Here is an 18,943-nt window from a genome sequence, read left to right on the forward strand (position 1 = left end):
AAGACTGTCACAAAAGTCTTTTTTTTTTTTTTTTCTTTTTTTTTTTTTTTCTGGAAACAGAAACAAATGCCAAAGATATTTTCCCCTATGGAGATCAGACAAATGGTACTGTCACTGCTTTCTTTTTTTTCCTGCAGATCCGTAATGCATATAGTAATTATATCACCATGGGATGTCAAATCACTGTGGTATATGAAGCCAGAATGTCTCCATTGCAATTGATAACTTTATGTTCCAGTACAAATGAAGTTATACTGTGCCTTGTTTTAAACTTAAGAACTGAATTTCATCCCTACAATAAGGCTATTCTCTAGAAGTTAAACTTTGTTAGAATTCTGGTTTAAGGGGAAATGGGCAAGAAGCAGAAGGCAGTGTCTGGATGTTTGTTTATTTTCAGTGGAGCACCAGGAAAGGCTGCCTGATTTAATGGTGTCTAAACCTTGTAAGGCAAGTTTTATAAAGAGAGGTAAATAGACTTCCCAGCTGTAGCGGTTGGTCCAATAAATTAGGTTACTGCAAATTATGAGCCTTGCCTCACCTGTATTTTAGACTATCGTTGACTACGGCATGTCCTCGGAGTCCCAGGGGCAAGGATTTGCCTGTACGGTTCTGGTTACAGCACCATGCACAGCCTGGACCACAGAAGCAGCCTTAAAACTCCTGCTTGTGAAATGAAAGCAGCTTGGTTCAGTGTTTGGGTTTTGGCCTCTTCCCCAAATGAAAACTTTGGGTTGGAGATCTTGCCATGTATTTAGGTTTTCAATGGAAACTGAACTGGCACAAGAACAGTGTAAATAATATTCTCCTAATAGCACTTCAAAAAAGCAGTATGCCTGGAAAGTTATCAGTTTGCAATGAAGTTATCAATCAGCTATTACTACAAAAAGAGTTAAGATCCACAATATTTATTCTGAGGACAGCATCACTCAAAGACTTTTTGAATCATGAGTAGCCCTAAAAGAGTCAAGCCATTATAAGTTTACTCAGTTGATACGCTGATGTTTTCTGTAACATCAAGTTCTTCCGATGTTTTCTAAACTTTAATCTCTAGTTGTAATCAATACGCACCTCAGCACAGGCCAGAGAAAAGGTGAGGAGACACAGCTTCTATTTTTACTCTCCGTACAGTTAAATCTACAGACACGCTGACAGCAAGGCAGGGCAAGTTGGCCAGCAAAATTAGAAGTAGTCAGGAATACAGCACCGTAGCTATTGCTCACCCTCTGATGGTGCACACTGATCAGTCTGTTTGCCAGGTCACTGCCTGAGATGCTGTTCGGCCAGCCAGAATTCAAAGGCAAAGGATGTAAGATAGGGCTTACACACAGGACCACGCTGTGGTCTCGGTGGCTTATTCGTGTGGAATCAAAAAATTAATTTGTCACAAGACACGGGGTCCCATGCCTCTGTTACTTTGGATATTAGGTACAGACTTTGATTTCCAGTAGGCTTGGAGGAAGAAGGAGTTCTTAATTTAAGTTAGAGGAAAAAATATTCATCATGCAATATGCTGCATCCACCCCTGTGGCTTAGATATTGTTTGGTCAGTAATTCCATGAAAAAACTTGCTAGTGGCATACTCTCCTCCTTGTTTGTGTGTATAGTTTTCCTTTTTCTACATGTCATTTGCACCTTGAAAATGTGTTGACAGTGTAATCTGCGGACATAAATATAGAGACAGAATACTACTCTTCCTCCACCCCCTTCAGGACACCCACAGAAGAGCAAATTTGACAGACTTGTCAAGTATTTTCACACCTTTTCAATATGCCACTATAGATTTAAAAGTATCTGAATGAACCCCACATGGTATTTAACAATGGTTGGGCTTTCCTAGTTAAATTCTTTGTGTACCTGAGGAAAAAAGAGTTTCAGAAATCTTAAATTAATGGATTATTAATCTTTAACTTGGGAAAGCAGCAGAGATAAGAAAAGTTTACTTAAATAAGACATTCTGCTGAGAATTCTTATGATCATATAAATTTTTAACATTCCTGCAGCCATTTAAATAGCTGAAGGTAGATCTCGTTGGCTGTTAAAACTGCTTCATTAACTACAAAATGATCTCTTCAAGATTCACATTCCCCCCTTTAGTTCATAATTTAAATAAACCAGGCTAGGATAAGAAATCTTCCTTTATCTTTGACTCACAGTTCTGATTGCCAAGCATTTGTGTTCATCAGACAGGAAGGGAGATTAAATGAGAACTTATTCAGTACTCCCTTCATGAGAGAAGTATGTGTTAATTTACATTTTCTTGCACATGGAGAACTGAAATAAAACCCATATTTGCTATACTTTAGCTGTAATTATACTGTAAGTTTGATTCATCAAATAATATGAACTCCTGAAAATTTCATATAGTTGATCTTAAAAGGTAGCATATCCACTAAGGTACGCAAGGATTTGGTGACAATGTGAATAGCATGCAGGTATTAGAGAAATGTTTAGAGAACACAAAATGAATATATCTACATTCCTATACATATTTCATACAAATGAAGACTGCAGGTGTGTTCATACTGTGGACATTAATCGTCATATGCTTTATTCCATAATAGAAGGATTTACAAAAAATATTTAGGATGTCTGCTACAAACTGGCACACTAACGATTTAGGAGACCATTCTCCTTTAACGAGAGAAGCATAGCACAGTTTGATTCACATTTTGTATAGAAGCTGAAAACATTCAGATGTCTTCTTGGCTGGAGTTAAATTTTTACATCAATTCCATTAATAATGTTTACTCGTGCTCTGTTGTGAACTTACATAAGCAACACAATTTAAAGAATACAAACAAGAAAATGATGAAGGTGCTCAACCTTCTGGGAAATGCAATCATGTTATTAAGATAAAATTGGCTTCATTATATCCTATTATTTAAAACATTTTGCAGGCCAAGTCCTTTATCAAGTTCTGCTTAGCCACACCACAGCATTTAGTCCTCAATAAAATTTAAAATTGCACCTTGCATCTCTGTGTGTAAAACTCATTGTAAACCTACCACTCAGTAACAGACAATAGGAAGACTTACAGCTGCATGAAGTACTTACATTTAGAATTTATACTTACACGCAGTTAAAACTTGCAGGGAGGAATTTTTCCATAGTTATCTGCCTATTGGTAAATCAACTATGGTATCCTTGTATATATCCATGTATATAAAATACCAAATTCTTTACAAAATGTCAGCTAAAGTGCATGGTCCTGCTTCTTGTTGTTGATCTAATTTAATTATCACATTCATTAAATGCCACAAGTATAATTCTTATGAACAATTAGAGAGGCGGTTTTCCTGCTCATCCCCAATTCTGTAGCAATCTGCCTAAGAAAATCAACTAGAAATGTCTAGACAGAGAATCAATGAGAATTCATGATTTTTAAAATCACTTTAAATGATTAAAAGGGATTAAATTTCGCATATAGAATGTAATCAAAGGTCCCCTCTTGAGTCCAGCAGGAGATGAATTAGGCCAACAGGCCTCTACACAGCAGTTCTGTCACTCTCCCCTCAAAGAGCTTATGCTATTCTCATTTACTGTGTCACGTTTTGAAAGCCTTCCTAGGCTTTTAGCACAACAGAGTGCAACCTCGCTGGGGCTACATGTGTTGTGCTAGCAAAGGGTCATACTAAAGCAAGTACAAAAGATAAATATTTGAAATCTTGAAAGTTATGGTGACAGGAAAATGAAAGAAATACTTGACCTTGCAAACACTACAGCAGCTTCAATATGAAAATAATAGGAAATATTGAACATTTTGATGCTAACCATAAAAATATTACTAAATATTAAAACTTACACAAAATAAAAGTTATGTGTAAATTAAAGGAGAATTATGACGTTTCAACCACATATTCCACTTTGACTGAAAGATGTCTGCCTTTTACGTTAGGGAGCCACCTAAAAGTGATGCTTTCCCATGAAATATTTGCATTTTAGTGAAACAGCAGACAAAATTACAACAAATGACTTTACTAATACTTTCTAAAAAGAGCAAGATGTCAAACAATAGAGATTCTGGCAATTTCAGAAAACAATTTTTAAAAAGGATGTGAAACGTGACACTATTTGTAGAATATTTAATACCTTCAGAAAGATGGCTATGTGTTTTCAGTATACAATGCAGAAACTAAAAACTGCATCCAAAAAATGTGATGTCTAATTAATTAGATTAAAGGTAGAAATCTCTGTCAAGCAACATTCCTGCACTACTATTCAATGTGGCTCTACAGAATAAGAATTTCCATATAGAAAGCATAGTTTAAGATGAATATGTATTAAAATAACTGTAAGCAAAAATGTGATCTCAGATCATAAAGCAAATGTCCAAAAGAGAAATTTTGTATATGACATTACAAACTTCTGGGAACATCCAGATAATTCAGAGGAGCATTTATACTTCATGGAAAGCAAGGTGATTTTTAGAATGTCCACCTGATCTGGCCATACTAACGCAAATCCAGAAATAACAGTGAATGGCTAAATATGAGGGGACTGTTTCCTACTCAGATGTGCAATATCAAAAAAAGACAGACAGAGGCACAACTAAGTTTATGATACTCAACAAAACAACATACAGTATCCTTATTTTCTTATACAAACCAAGCTTTAATATTCAGACCATTGGACCCAAAATGCTAATGTCTCACTGCATTACTGGTGCTTTCTAAATTATGCTGGCAGTCAAATCAGCATAAAATCTATTGCTTTAGAAGAAAGAACAGTCTCCTGTGTAAGCATCTGATGTGTAAAACCTTATTTTGAAAGATTTCTGTCACACAGAGATGTGATCTGAACTATACTAGAACCAAGTAGTCGAGATGACACTAGGAAAAGGTGACAAATTATCAGTTGTGCTGGTTTTGGCTGGGGTAGAGTTAATTGTCTTCACAGTAGCTAGTATGGGGCTGTGTTTTGGATTTATGCTGAAAACAGTGTTGGTAACACAGGGATGTTTTCGTTACTGCTGAGCAGTGCTTACACAGAGTCAAGGCCTTTTCTGCTCCTCACCCCACCCCACCAGCGAGTAGGCTGGGGGTGCACAAGAAGCTGGGAGGGGACACAGCTGGGACAGCTGACCCCAACTGACCAAAGGGATATCCCATACCATATGACTCCATGCCCAGCATATAAAGCTGGGGAAAGAAGAAGGAAGTAGGGTACGTTCGGAGCAACGGCGTTTGTCTTCCCAAGTAACCGTTACGCGTGATGGAGCCCTGCTTTCCTGGAGATGGCTGAACACCTGCCTGCTCATGGGAAGGAGTGAATGAATTCCTTGTTTTGCTTTGCTTGCGTGCATGGCTTTTGTTTTCCCTATTAAACTGTCTTTATCTCAAGCCATGAGTTTTCTCACTTTTACTCTTCCGATTCTCTCCCCCATCCCACTGGGGGGGAGTGAGCGAGCGGCTGCGTGGGGCTTAGTTGCCGGCTGGGGTTAAACCATGACATCAGTAAAAGATGATTAGAGGTAACTTGGTGTCCACATATTGGTATTCCACAGTGAAGGATTATGTTTCTTATATGCATACACATGCTTTGTTTAATTTGATAAAAGCCCATGCAAGGTTTATTTTACCTTTTATCTTCTGTCTCTCAAGACAAAGTCAGAAAATCTAAAGCTAACAATGACTCTGGCTCTTTATTTTGATACCGTCCTTCTAAACTAACCCATGATGATGAAATATGGGAAAAATGTATATACAGAACAAAGACCTAAACATAATCTGACATGAACAACATCCTTCTTTAATACTGATGAGGACTTCAAAGCAGCTGTCTTCATTTGTATAGTGACAGCAGAAAAACTTAAAAAAAAAAAAAAAATTGCTTTTCTAGGAACGGTTAACTGGGTTACTGTTACTTAGCATTAATTTATTGTTTTGCCCAAGAGGACAGATCATGCTAAATCTCTCACTGAGAAAAGCAGCATGCCATTTTTCTTACTTAAACTGGTCATATATTGGTGTAGCTAACTTAAGACCAACCAAGACTACCTGTTATTTAGGCCAAAGTGAGTGATAAGTAGAATTAGATTCATACTAACCACTTTTTAGCAGTGGATGTTATGAAGAAAATCCATGCAATCTATATTGCTGAATTTACAAACTGTTGGCATCAGCAGCAATCAAAAAAAAAAGAAAAAAAAGAAAAAAAAAGAAAAAAAAGAAAGAAAAAGAAAAAAAGAAAAAAAAGAAAAAAAGAAAAAAAGAAAAAAAGAAAAAAAAGAAAAAAGAAAAAAAGAAAAAAGAAAAAAAGAAAAAAAGAAAAAAAGAAAAAAAGAAAAAAAGAAAAAAAGAAAAAAAGAAAAAAAGAAAAAAAGAAAAAAAGAAAAAAGAAAAAAAGAAAAAAAGAAAAAAAGAAAAAAAGAAAAAAGAAAAAAAGAAAAAAGAAAAAAAGAAGAAGAAAAAGAAGAAAAAGAAGAAAAAGAAGAAAAAGAAGAAAAAGAAGAAAAAGAAGAAAAAGAAGAAAAAGAAGAAAAAGAAGAAAAAGAAGAAAAAGAAGAAAAAGAAGAAAAAGAAGAAAAAGAAGAAAAAGAAGAAAAAGAAGAAAAAGAAGAAAAAGAAGAAAAAGAAGAAAAAGGAAAGAAGAAAAAGGAAAAAAGAAAAAAGAAAAAGGAAAAAAGAAAAAAGAAAAAAGAAAAAGGAAAAAGGAAAAAGGAAAAAGGAAAAAGGAAAAAGGAAAAAGGAAAAAGGAAAAAGGAAAAAGGAAAAAGGAAAAAGGAAAAAGGAAAAAGGAAAAAGGAAAAAGGAAAGAAGAAAGAAGAAAGAAGAAAGAAGAAAGAAGAAAGAAGAAAGAAGAAAGAAGAAAGAAGAAAGAAGAAAGAAGAAAGAAGAAAGAAGAAAAAAAAGAAAAAAGAAAAAAAAGAAAAAAGAAAAAAAAGAAAAAAGAAAAAAAAGAAAAAAGAAAAAAAAGAAAAAAGAAAAAAAGAAAAAAGAAAAAAGAAAGAAAAAAGAAAGGAAAAAAAAAGAAAAAAAAAAAAGGGGGGCCACGTCAGAGTACTACCTGAAAACATAACTGCAAAATGTCTGCCATAAAGTATGAAATAGGAGATACAATCCTTTCAGCATAAGTACTTTCCCTGCTGTAACTCTAAAACTTTTAATCATAAAATTCACTGAAAATAAAGCTATTACAATCATTTGACACTGTTATTAAGCCATAGCAGATGTTATTTGATAATATAAATGCTTAGATATGGAAAAAGTATATTATAATAATGCTAGAGAATCCCTCCACATTTTTTAATTGAACATGAACAGACTGAAATCTGACAGCCAAGTGTTTAATGAAATCTGAGTATTTCCTGTTTTGGAAACGGTTGCTTATATGTGAAAGTCAAGAAAGATTGTAAAACCTTTTTTTCTCAAGAGCATCAATATTTTCCTTTTTCTTCTGAATTAAATCTGTTTGAGAAGCCTGTAGATGTTTCTTTCACGGGTTCCCAAGAGCACAACTGCCAGATGCACTCTTGCATATATTTGACTAGTAAGAAGATGAAAAAAAAACCAAACCAAACCTGTGCTTGTACTTCTAATCTTCAAATACTAGCCTGAGTGATATAATCTAAACATTTAAACTACTCTGTTTCTACAGATCTCTTTCTCCCCACTAGGAAGCCAGTGACCCCTAACCTTTTTTAAAAAGTAGCTCTCTGTAGCTTAGCTATAAATAAAATATAAAATAATATGGGTATCACATAAGAAGTCACATAATCTGAGTCCTTAAATTTAAGATGGTTTTGTGAGTCTTCTGCTATTAACAGACAAACTTTTGTGGGCATTTCAGCTTGCTCTCTTGTATTCTGACTTTATTTAGACTGCAAAAATATATACTTCCCTTAAATGATAAGGTTTGGCTCTGATGATACTGACAAGGATAAATCTGATCAAGAATACCTTTCAAAAAGATTTTAGAAGCATGATTCTCAGTGGAAGTCACTGAACTTGAAAAAAAATCCAGTGAAGGTGAAGATCTCTTTTGAAACGTCACATATATGGTTGCCACATGATATATAAAGGTGTCTTGGTCTCCGTTGGTAGAGCCTTTATGGTGAGTTCATGGATCTCGAGGGGTCCATGCACAACAGGCTGAAAGCCACTGATTTTTAGCACCTTCTTCCTGAAAAGGGCCAATAAAAGTAAGCAAGAATGGTTAACGTCAACTCATGACGCTATAGCGCATTAGTATGTTAGAGTAGAGGAGAAATGCTTCATCATTTGTAGTCAGGCATTTCCTGACATAACCTTAGTATCAGTTTCTGTTAAAGGAGTATACTTTTTCATTGTATAATGATTATTTGCATTAAGGACAAAACCTTAAAGGAAATTACCTAGCCCCATCCCATTTTGGAAGAACTCAATTTGGATTGCATTCATCCTGTAATTTTAATTGCCAGGCACTCCACCATGCCTCTCTCCGCCCCCTGCCCACCAAAAAGGACAACTCAAACCCACACATGTAGGAGGGGGACAGGATCCACTATAAAGGGAGAAAATAAGTATTTCCTAAGAGTTTTGTTTCCAAAAGGATCCACACAGAAATACAGCACTACAATTAGCATAAACCTATTCTACTTAAAGTACAAGCTGAAGTCCATGTTAATACTCAGAGAACTTTCTGGACTAGAGATTGACTTAAATACGTATGCTTCAGTCCTCTTCTGAATTGGAGAATAGACACCAATATCTGCACATCTCAGGCTGCACTCTGTAAACGGAGATTAAACTCACTCCAAAGGAGCCAATAAAGTTTCAGTAGCCAACTTGGAACAATTTCAGCATCACTGTGGAAGTATTTAAAACACACACACACATGCCAGAGGATTTGGAGCACATAAAAACTAGGTTAAAATAATGTTAAATATCTAAATTGACCCCCTGATACTAGTTACAGCTCTTCAGTATGTCTGCCTTAGCTCATGCTTTTGTCTCTAAGACTTCAGGAGTCGAACAAAGAGCATTATACTAATTATATACTATACCATGGAGTATTTACAGCAATTCCTGAGAACTGCCTGATGTAAAAAGAGAGAGCAAAAGCCTTAATTCCTACACTTTGAAGTAAATCAATCCCTTAACATTATCTGTACAGGACTTGTATGTTGTAAATATCATCTGGGTCAAAAAGCCAGTCTCACCCTTTTACATGCTAATATCAAGATATTCTAAGTACACAGTACAAATGGTGAAGAAAAAAATGTGATTTTTATGCCAAACAAGTTACCATTGCTTTTCCTCATATATCAAACAGGTTAATCAATCACAAATGTAAAATCTACAAAGCACAATAAAAAGTGTACAATAAATTTATCACCAGAAAACAAATGCTGTAAAATCCCAACAGCTGGTGCTAGAAATTCACAAGAGCCTCTCAAAGAAGACTTAGGGAAAACGTTTGATTCTGAATTTGAGTATAAGAACTCCCTAGGGTGAAACTATGTCATGACAACTCACTAGCCATAATCACTGCAAAGATGCGTCCTGGATCAGGCAGAATTTTTACTGTATTTGATCAAAGGCAAAATCAAGTCCTGGTATATAACTGAATTCCTTTCTTTCTTGCTATCATCTCAAAACACTTCATATTTTAAGAAAAATGCATTTTATAATGAGCTCCGAATTTCTTTCTTTTATTTAAAAATGCATACATTGTAGCTCCCTAGTAATTTATAAGGTTTATTTCATAAGTCAATAATTTGGTGCCAGTTGTATACTGGGATGGAGGTGCTTAACAATACATATTGATGCTTGATGTGATTTACATGAGCCTCCGTACACTGGGCATGTGACTACATTTGGCACATGATTACTACTGGCTTTCAATAAGACTTTGGCAATGAAAGAAGAAACATGCTTAGCTTAGTTAGCCTACTTCCAAGTAAGAGAATCCATAGTACAGTTTAAAATTCTTTGCATTTATGTTTTTTATTAATGTCGTTTTGCCAGACATTGCTAAAAAGCATGCAAGATCCACTACCCCCTGTCCCTACACGAAAAAACACCTCCCCCTGTATTTCTTTCCATACTGTAGATTGCAGCCTAGCACAAAGACACTTCAAGTGTGCCTAAATGTAGTATCTTCCTCTGAGGCAATGTAAATTGCCTGGCATGGATGCCTGTGGCACTGTGGCTATATTGCATTGAGGATCTGAACTGGTTTGATTAAAAGTAATTTGGGAATCTGTACACTGTAACTGCATGCTGCAACAGACCCAAACATTTAGACATTAACCAATATGATGCCTATCTTTTTGGCTGATTCCTAACATTTACAGCTCTAAACCCTGTACGTGACCCACTTCAGATTGGGATTTCCCAACTTTGTAATAGGAAACACTGAGGATGAAAACATGACCCAAATCTTATTTCTCTCTGGGACATAGTGAAGAGCTTACTCGGGAGAGCACATTCTTCTGTGGCTTTGGACTCTGTAAAACACGGGAGCAGGCACTGCAGGAGTAGAGCAGAAGATGATTCCTTTTTTTTTTCCAAAATCTCTGCTGGAAGAGCCTGGTAGTTACAGCTGACTTTGTACTCCCGGAAGGTGTCTGTCTGAACCTCTGCGGGAAGCACTGACCTGGGGTTTTGTATAACCTGGAAGACCCTAACCACCAATCTTCTCCAGCTGTATATATAGCTAAAAGGAAGTGCATCACCAGCTGCTCAAACAAAAGTTCAATAATAAAGGCTGTCTTCAAAACCGATAGGGGTTTTCAAGGCAAGAGGCTGAGAAGATAAATAAGGACATCCAAGAGTTGTACAAATGAATAGAGGTGGGGCTGACTGACTGTATTGCCTCTCCAGTTTTACCTACATTGTTGCTTCTCTTTGGGTGACTGCCCACTAATCGAAATTCACAAACACGTTTTTAAGTGTTTCGTTGCGCTCTACAAGCATTTATCAGAGGCACTGCTTTCAGTTTATCCCAGATTCAGCAATTTAAGGTGAATCCTGTGGTCAATCAAGATCAAAAGTGATCCCCCACAGGATTCCGTTTGGCTCACTGATTTACAATTTTCAGTTTATTCTGACTATGTTGAGTTTTCTGGCAATGAAACAACTTAATTATTGAAAAAAATAATCACCTGGAGGATTAGAGTGCAAAATGACATATGAATGCTTCCTTAATGGTGGGAGTTAGAAAAAAAATTAAGCAAAACTTTCCTTTGCATCAAATACTGACGAAGCTGGCTGGCAGTGATGGCTGACAGAAAAACATAGAAAATGTCAACTGCCACCTTGGATGTCCTGAGAGGTAACAAGACAGACTGCGTGAAGCTTTCCAGCAGATACACTTCAGCAGAGAAGGGAGAGAGTAACAGGTTACTTGAACCTTCTTATAGTTACTCAGAAAGCAAAAAATCCCCTTTTCCTTTATTTTTCCACAGCTCTTGTTTTGAAAAACAGTTGTAAAAGTTGTCAGAACTAAGTTCTATCAGCTAACTGAGAGGACTTTGTCTGCCTTTCAGACAGGGAGAGCAGCTATGTGAGAGTCCTACACAGTTCTGTTCAATGGCCTCCAGCCTTTCATCTCTGCTGGACAGAGTTTTTTCTATGCTGACAGAAACATGCAGTAATGCTAAAGAGACACCTTCAAGCAGAAGACCAGCTTTTTGCCAAGGGATTCTTGAGCTGCTCCATATCCACCACCCAGCCTCAGGATTTTGCCTCCAGCTCCAGCTCTTGGGATCCTAGTGATGGCTCTCATCCCTAGCTTTCTGCCTCCATTTTCCACTCCTTCCTTCCCTTCCCCTCAGCATGCGCAAACTCAGCATGCAATTGAGGATCCAAACCATGTCACTATACACATACCTGCATAGGCACGCGCAGAGTTGTCCCGTTGATCTCTAGCATAGTTCTCCACCGTAGTACATAGGTGGGCCCTAATTAAGGGCATTTCCTGCAGAACTTAAGGGATCTAACCTTTTGTCTGCAGGTCATATATATCAGCCACTGAATCACCTCAAAAATAAAAAGCTACAGCATCAAGAATAAAGAAGCCTGCTTTGGTTAAGTACAATGCATCATAGACTACAAAAGTGTGGGTGCTGCTTTGGGGCTGTCAAATCATTCAAGCAGCAGAGGCAAGAGCCACTAAAACTCATCAGGGACAAAGTCATGCCATTTGGATTTCCAAAGCATTTGGAAATGAAAAACACACAACAGCTAATGCACTAGATATTTCACACTGGTAGACTACAGTGCAGATATCCAATTTACAGATAACACAACAGCTTCTTTTCCCTTAGTCATAAATTCCAGGATGATCAGATTCTGAATAGCACTCCCAGATACAAAAGAAAAATAGGGCAGATGATGAATATTTTATCGCTGAATTCTTGCTATACATAATCATATTATTTTATTATCTCATGCTGCGCAGAAAAAAAAAAGGGAAATGAGGCTAGATTTGTGAATGATAATAATAATTTGTCAAGCTGTTTGATACAAGGATGAAAATACAATAAACATGATTTTAAAAGTTGAGATAGGAAGACTGGCTACTGCCATGAAATGGGAAAATGTGGAAGTGATTTAAGGGTATTAAAGGAATGTAAAAGAGTCTGCGATGGAATAATTTATATAGCAAGAACAACAAAATAAAGTACACGAAACACTAGCAAAAGCTGTATCCATTAAGACAAAAGGTAACCATTTTGACAGTCCTGGGAAGGAAAGATGAATAAACACCCTCTCATTACACATCTCCACTCAAGTTTCACCTTGACTTAGAAAAAGCCATTTCCTTAGTACACTGCACTTTGATTATGCGTGGACAGGGAATACCTTCTGCTAACAGGATTCAGATATACATATTCTAATCCACTTTTCCAATGGTATTTGTTAGAGTTCAAGTTTCCTTATGAATTACCACATGAAATGACATGTTTCAGTGTATTCAATCCCCATGTTAATCCAGCACGGTAAACAAGCTTTTTTTAAAGAAACAATTTTAAGAAATCAACCTTTTGAAATCTCAAAGACATGCCTAAAGAGAGAATGCAGATGGAGCTCGGTAGAGGTGTGCAGAATCAATCACAGAAGCACAGTGGCTGGAAAGGACCCCTGGAGATCTCCAGTCCAACCTCCTGCCCAAAGCATATCCAGCTGCAACACGTTGCTCAGGGCCTTCTTCAGTTGGGTTTTGATACCTCCGAGGATGGAAGCTCCTTACTGCAATTTGGAAGGGATAAAACCTGGCTAGAATTGCTGTTTATATGAGAAATAATGACCCAGGTGTTTCAGTCACTAGCAAAGAAATGGAAACATGGCCCACAGATAAGGTAATCATATTAGCTTCAGCCATGGTGGCCTGGCATTTCATTTGAAGTGTAGTAGTTCTGTTCCTAACTGCTCTGTGTCTGTATTTTATTATCAGGAAAACACTTCAAAAACATAACAAATCAAAAACCCATAACATCTGAAAGAAAAAAAAAATTGGATTAAATAGCTTGGAGGACATTGATTGAGAATTTCAATGCTGCTGTTCTTATTTTTTCAAGAAAGTGGTTATCCTCATTCCTGACCTATCTTTGAAAACTTCAAGTCTCTCCAGGTAGGACTTTAAACCTCCACAGTTCACTAGGGATTACAGACAGCATCAATAATGCTCTAAACATGAACTTTTAAATATTAGGTTTTCAAATAATAAGCAAAGGATTAGATGAAGACAAATGTAAATATTTACCTATGTACAATGACTCAGACTGTCTGCGTGACACTTTGGTGTATAACAGGAAATAGTATCACATGGTTGGGTATCCAGCTGTCAGATTTGATTGAGTTAGGTTCCCTTATACCAAGGTTAGACACTCTGTACCCAGCCTGAGAAATCAAATTGGATAAATTCCTTTGTTTATAACTCTGTAGTAGAAAAAGGTTAAAGCAGACCCTTCTTCTGATCCAGTAAAAAAAGCCCTTGAAAGCAGTGGGAGCCTCAAATACCTGAAAGGCTTATAATTAGTCAACCTCTGAAAACTCCTGAAAAAGATACCAGAGAAAGAGTTTTCCTCAAGGTTCCCACATACCATTCCCCTCTTAATTAAAAAAAGTATAAAAGCACAATTGAGATCTAAAACACATTTCAGATATTTTTATCTGCTATGCAATCTCAGGAATCGTGTGTCCATTACCTCTAGAAAAGCCTCTAAAAATTAGAGCCTGCCAAGGTCAAATTAAAGCAGGTTTTCTCCTCGGCTTGCAGGTGACGCAGGAGCACCCTAGGATCCCATGATTTTTATGCCCTTTCATCCTGACTTTCAGTGAGTGCTGCACTTCAAAGCCTTTTTGGTTTGAAAAACCAGAAACAGAGGTCAGAACACCAATGTTTCCCTGTTGTTTTTTTTTCTAAATTAAAAGATTAACTGGACATTCATCACACCAATTTCCATTTCAGAAATAACACATGGCCTCGTACGGCACAAGAGCCAGGCTAACATAGCCAGCGTCTGCATTTACCAGTCCAGAACCAAAACCCCACAGCAGCACTCAGAGCACACACCTAGAAGAGGTGCACACATGAAGCATCATTATGCATTACTACACGTACAGTGAGAGATCAGACATTTCCATCATGGGAGATGGAGGACGTGGTGCTGCTGAATACACATCCATAAACAAATGCAAGGCATGAATGGCTTTTTTTAATCATTTCCCCTTTTCACCTCTAGCTTCTCCCGAGGACTATAATTTAATATTAAATGCTGATCTCAAGCATTTCCTTTGTGCAGATGTACCGGATGTGAGACAGGAAGGAAGACTCTTTACTGCATTTATGTAAGCTGTTGCTGGCATGAGAGAGAGAGGCAGAAAGACCAAGCATCGCTAAGAGTGGCGTTTCAATGTGTTAAGGGACTGAGGAAGCTTATCCATTGCCCTGCATTTCCTTATGTGTGTATGTTTGACCTCCTTTAGGTGTCCTCTATTTTCTGTAGGAGAGCTTTGCAGCTTCTCCAGAACTTCACTCAGGGAATAAGAGTGCTACAAATATTTGTCCTAGGTAATTTATCTTACTGAATGTGTTATTCTGATAAAGCTTCTCTTGAGAGTAAAGCATGCCACCTTTCCGGTGAAATACATGGACCTTACTTTCCAGTTTCACTGAGGGTCATTATACTGTGTGATCAACCTTGGCCTGGCTGCTTCAGGTGCAGAGCTTCAAAAACAAATCAGAGTTCCACTGAGGTAGCTTAAATATAAATTAAAAAATGCATGGACTGACCTTTGTGTCACTGGATGAAGGCTTATATTTTTACCAGTTGTGATACACTAGATCAGGGAAGGAAGGTAGATATTTCAGATTATGTTTTTTAGATAGGAAAAAAGAATACTAAGAAGAAAACAGAATTAGATGTGAAATACCTATTCAACTGCATAAAGAAGCACAGGTGTCACAGCCCAGTGCATGCACCAACCCTAAGACATTTGTCTGACACAAACAGTATCAGCAAAAAACCCTGTTTTGTTAAACAAAGCCTTACCTTTCTGCTATAGATTTCCTTGGGAAATAAAAATCCTCTCCTGCGAGGTAGGCAGCTGCAGTTCCACCTCCGAAATAGGTTTTCCTCAAGAGGGGGGCAATCCGGTTGTTTACCAATAACGCTCCTAAACCAGTTGGGAATCCAAAGATTTTATAGAATGAGATGGGGATAAAATCAGCTTGGTGAACTCCCAAGTCTAATGGAGAACTGCTCACATACGAAGCTGCATCTAGTAGAACAAACCACTTCCCTGGTATTTTGATGGGGTGGAGTTTTCCAGATTTTATGTCCTGTATCCATGAAAGGGGATATTTGGTACCAGAAAAATTGCTCTGAGCTGGATAAGAGAAAAGATGAGGTGTCGTGCAGTTTTGTTCTTCAGCTGGTAACCTGTTTTTTTCTGATAAGATTTCCTTTGGTTTTATTGGAACAGACAAGACATTCATTGAGGCAGTTATCCCCCTCATACCCACCACAGATGTGTGGCTGTCAGTTAGGTAACAAAATCGACTGCTGGGTTGCTTTGTGCCTTCAGGTATCCAAGGGAATGCTTCTGCTACTAGTTTAAGTGCAGCTGTGCATCCAGATGTGAAAATGATGGTGTAATCTTCAGCAGTAGTGTGAAAGTGTTGCAATATTCTGAAAAATGGGAAAAAAAATCCAGTTATTTTCTGATTTTTCTATTTTATTGCTGTGTGATATATTTTGTTTTTCCTCAGCATAAATTCTTCTACTCTGACACCTGATATGAACAGAAGTAGACAGGTTTTGCCAAATAGCACAATAAACTTCAACAAGTGTAACCCAAATCATTTTGCCCACAAGAGACTCTTCCAATGCTGCAGTGAACGTGGCTGTGTTTTTAAGGATAGAAGCCAATTCTGCCTGGCTTTGAATAGAGTGGCCAGTCTGATCCCTCAGTGGGATCAGAATCAAGCCTGCATATAATTAAAATTACACTGTCCTTGAGAGAGCCCAGTTTTATTTGCACTATTAGGGTTTTTAGTTTACACAGCATTTGGAGCAGACAGAATATCTTTCAGTTAAAAAAAAAAATCCACTTAAATACTGGGCATCCCAATTAAGGGTCACAGGATTCAATATAGAAACCTTAGCATACAGCTTTGCTCCTTGCTTGTATTATTAACAACAGAAACAGAAGACAGCAAGAAGCAGCATATGCTTCCTATGTGCCTTATGCACATAAGGCTGTAATCTCTGTGGTCTGCAAAAACAGCCTAAACCAGAAGCAACCTAATGTCTTCCAATGAGCCAGACTATGAAAACTGAAGCAAGCCAGTCCCTTGAGACACATCTACGCTACACACTCATTAATGCCTGGACAGCACCTCGTCGGTTCTAAACCACCTTTTGTGAACACCATCTAATACACTTTTTAGTACCCATACTAGCTTGTGCATGTTACAGTTTTGCAGTGTGCAAGATAGGTCTTTTCAGAGGCTGAGGAACAGCTTCAATTTAGTCACCTTTCTTACCTTTTTCACCTGATGAACTTTCTCTGAATTAACATTTATAAAACTCCTACTAATATTAACAGGAAATGTAACAACCATCTAAGAGACACTAGCTTCAGTGCATGGAGCAGAGCAAACAAAATTGAACCAAAGCATAAATGTTGCTGCTCAGCAATGCTGTCTGGTTTTCAAGGGAAGTGAGATGTAACAGGGTTTCTCAGTGCATCTCTTCTGCTGCAGAGCATTTTTGTGAGCAACATAACATATCAGCACTCTCCAAGCAGCTGGCACTCTGATCTGTGTAATTCCAAGGTACAGACCAGCATTTGGAGAGTCTATGAACTCTGGTTCCCAATGTGTATCATTAAAAGTCTGCATGTTTTATAAAACGGGAGATTCCCTTACTAGAACAGGTAGAAACTGAAGACACAGTTGGATTTAACTGTAAGTTGTACAAAAGGTTACACGACAAATTCAAGCTTAAATTTCCTGAACCATAGGACAGCAGAGGGAAATGCCTTAAAGTTTTATATATCCAGTCTGAAACACAAATTCTACGGGCAAAGGGTGGTAGAGCTGGTGGTGTGGTTTAACCCCAGTCGGTAACTAAGCACCACACAGCCGCTTGCTCACCATCCCCCTCCCCATCTGGTGGGATGGGGGAGAGAATTGAAAAAAAAAAAAAAAAAAGTAAAACCCATGGGTTGAGATAAAGACAGTTTAATAGACAGCAGAGGAAGAGAAAATTATTATTATTATTATTATTAATAATAATAATAATAATAATGATAAAAGAATGTACAAAACAAGTGATGCATAATGCAATTGCTCACCCAAACTGACTGATGCCCAGCCAGTTTCTGAGCAGTGATCACTGCTCCTTGGCCAACTCCCCCAGTTTATATACTGAGCATGACGCCGTATGGTATGGAATAGCCCTTTGGCCAGTTTGGCTCAGCTGTCCTGGCTGTGCCCCCTCCCAGCTTCTTGTGCCCCTGGCAGAGCATGGCAGGCTGAAAAGTCCTTGACTGGTGTAAGCACTACTTAGCAACAACTAAAACATCAGTGTGTTATCAGCATTATTCTCATACTAAATCCAAAACACAGCACTATACCAGCTACTAGGAAGAAAATTAACTATCCCAGCTGAAACCAGGGCAGCTGGGTGTGTGGGGTGCAGCAATCAAAGATTAAACACTAGAAAAGAAATAATTGCAATGACTTTGACTATTAGGACTAAAAAACACCCCGGGCAAAGGCCCACTGAAATGATACTATTAATACTTTTCTCAGTTAAAGGAAAGTCTTATTGTAATGGGAAGTACAGGATACAACAAATGGATTCATAGGCCCAAATGAGACTTGAGTTTCTTCAGAACTTAAATTTTTGAAATCTGATGCAATTGGTAGGTATTTTATGTCTTCTGGAAATGAAGAAAGAATTTCAGCTTTTATGAAGGACATCAGCAGGTCAGGGATTTAAGCTTTAAACATTCTGAGAAACTGTTTGAAAAAATTCATAAGGATCATTCTGAAATAGATCTGCCAGGGGATAGTTGCTGCAAGCATTCACAGCTCCAGACATCATTTTTAAAGACTGTGTTCACAGAAACCAAACTTCTCCATTAGACTTTAGAAATCATGTTAGGGATGAAGATAGGGACAATCACAGAAGCTTTTGTATCAGGTATTGAACTGACAGCCTGCCTCATTCATCACTGTGACCTGCTCTCTCTGGTCACTGAATCACATCCACTGCCCCTTTCCCTGCAGTGAGCTGTACAGCCTTTCCCACCACCACCTGCATTACAGCTTGAAGTATGCGTGTGTGTCGTATAGGACGCCTGACTGAAGGGACCTGAAACCCTCAACCCAGGCAGCAGCCTCTGTTGAAGTTAAGCTAGCTGTAGGGTTACCACTCAGAGCCATGCCCTGAATTTCAGCCCTGACATCATTCTGCCTTTATTCTCCTTTCCTTGCATTCACC

At 37.7% G+C, this 18,943-nt stretch overlaps 1 protein-coding gene across 1 annotated transcript in view; it reads right to left on the reverse strand.

The window, feature by feature from the left end:
- Positions 1-18,943, reverse strand: part of MOCOS (molybdenum cofactor sulfurase) — a 225,560-nt gene that overhangs the window by 122,537 nt on the left and 84,080 nt on the right. Inside the window, exon 4 of the mRNA XM_075494151.1 lies at positions 15,482-16,120. Coding sequence (XP_075350266.1) covers positions 15,482-16,120 — 639 coding nt within the window. The remainder of the gene's footprint in view (positions 1-15,481; positions 16,121-18,943) is intronic.

Source organism: Mycteria americana, chromosome 2 (assembly GCF_035582795.1).
Source record: "Mycteria americana isolate JAX WOST 10 ecotype Jacksonville Zoo and Gardens chromosome 2, USCA_MyAme_1.0, whole genome shotgun sequence".
NCBI classification, from domain to species: domain Eukaryota; kingdom Metazoa; phylum Chordata; class Aves; order Ciconiiformes; family Ciconiidae; genus Mycteria; species Mycteria americana.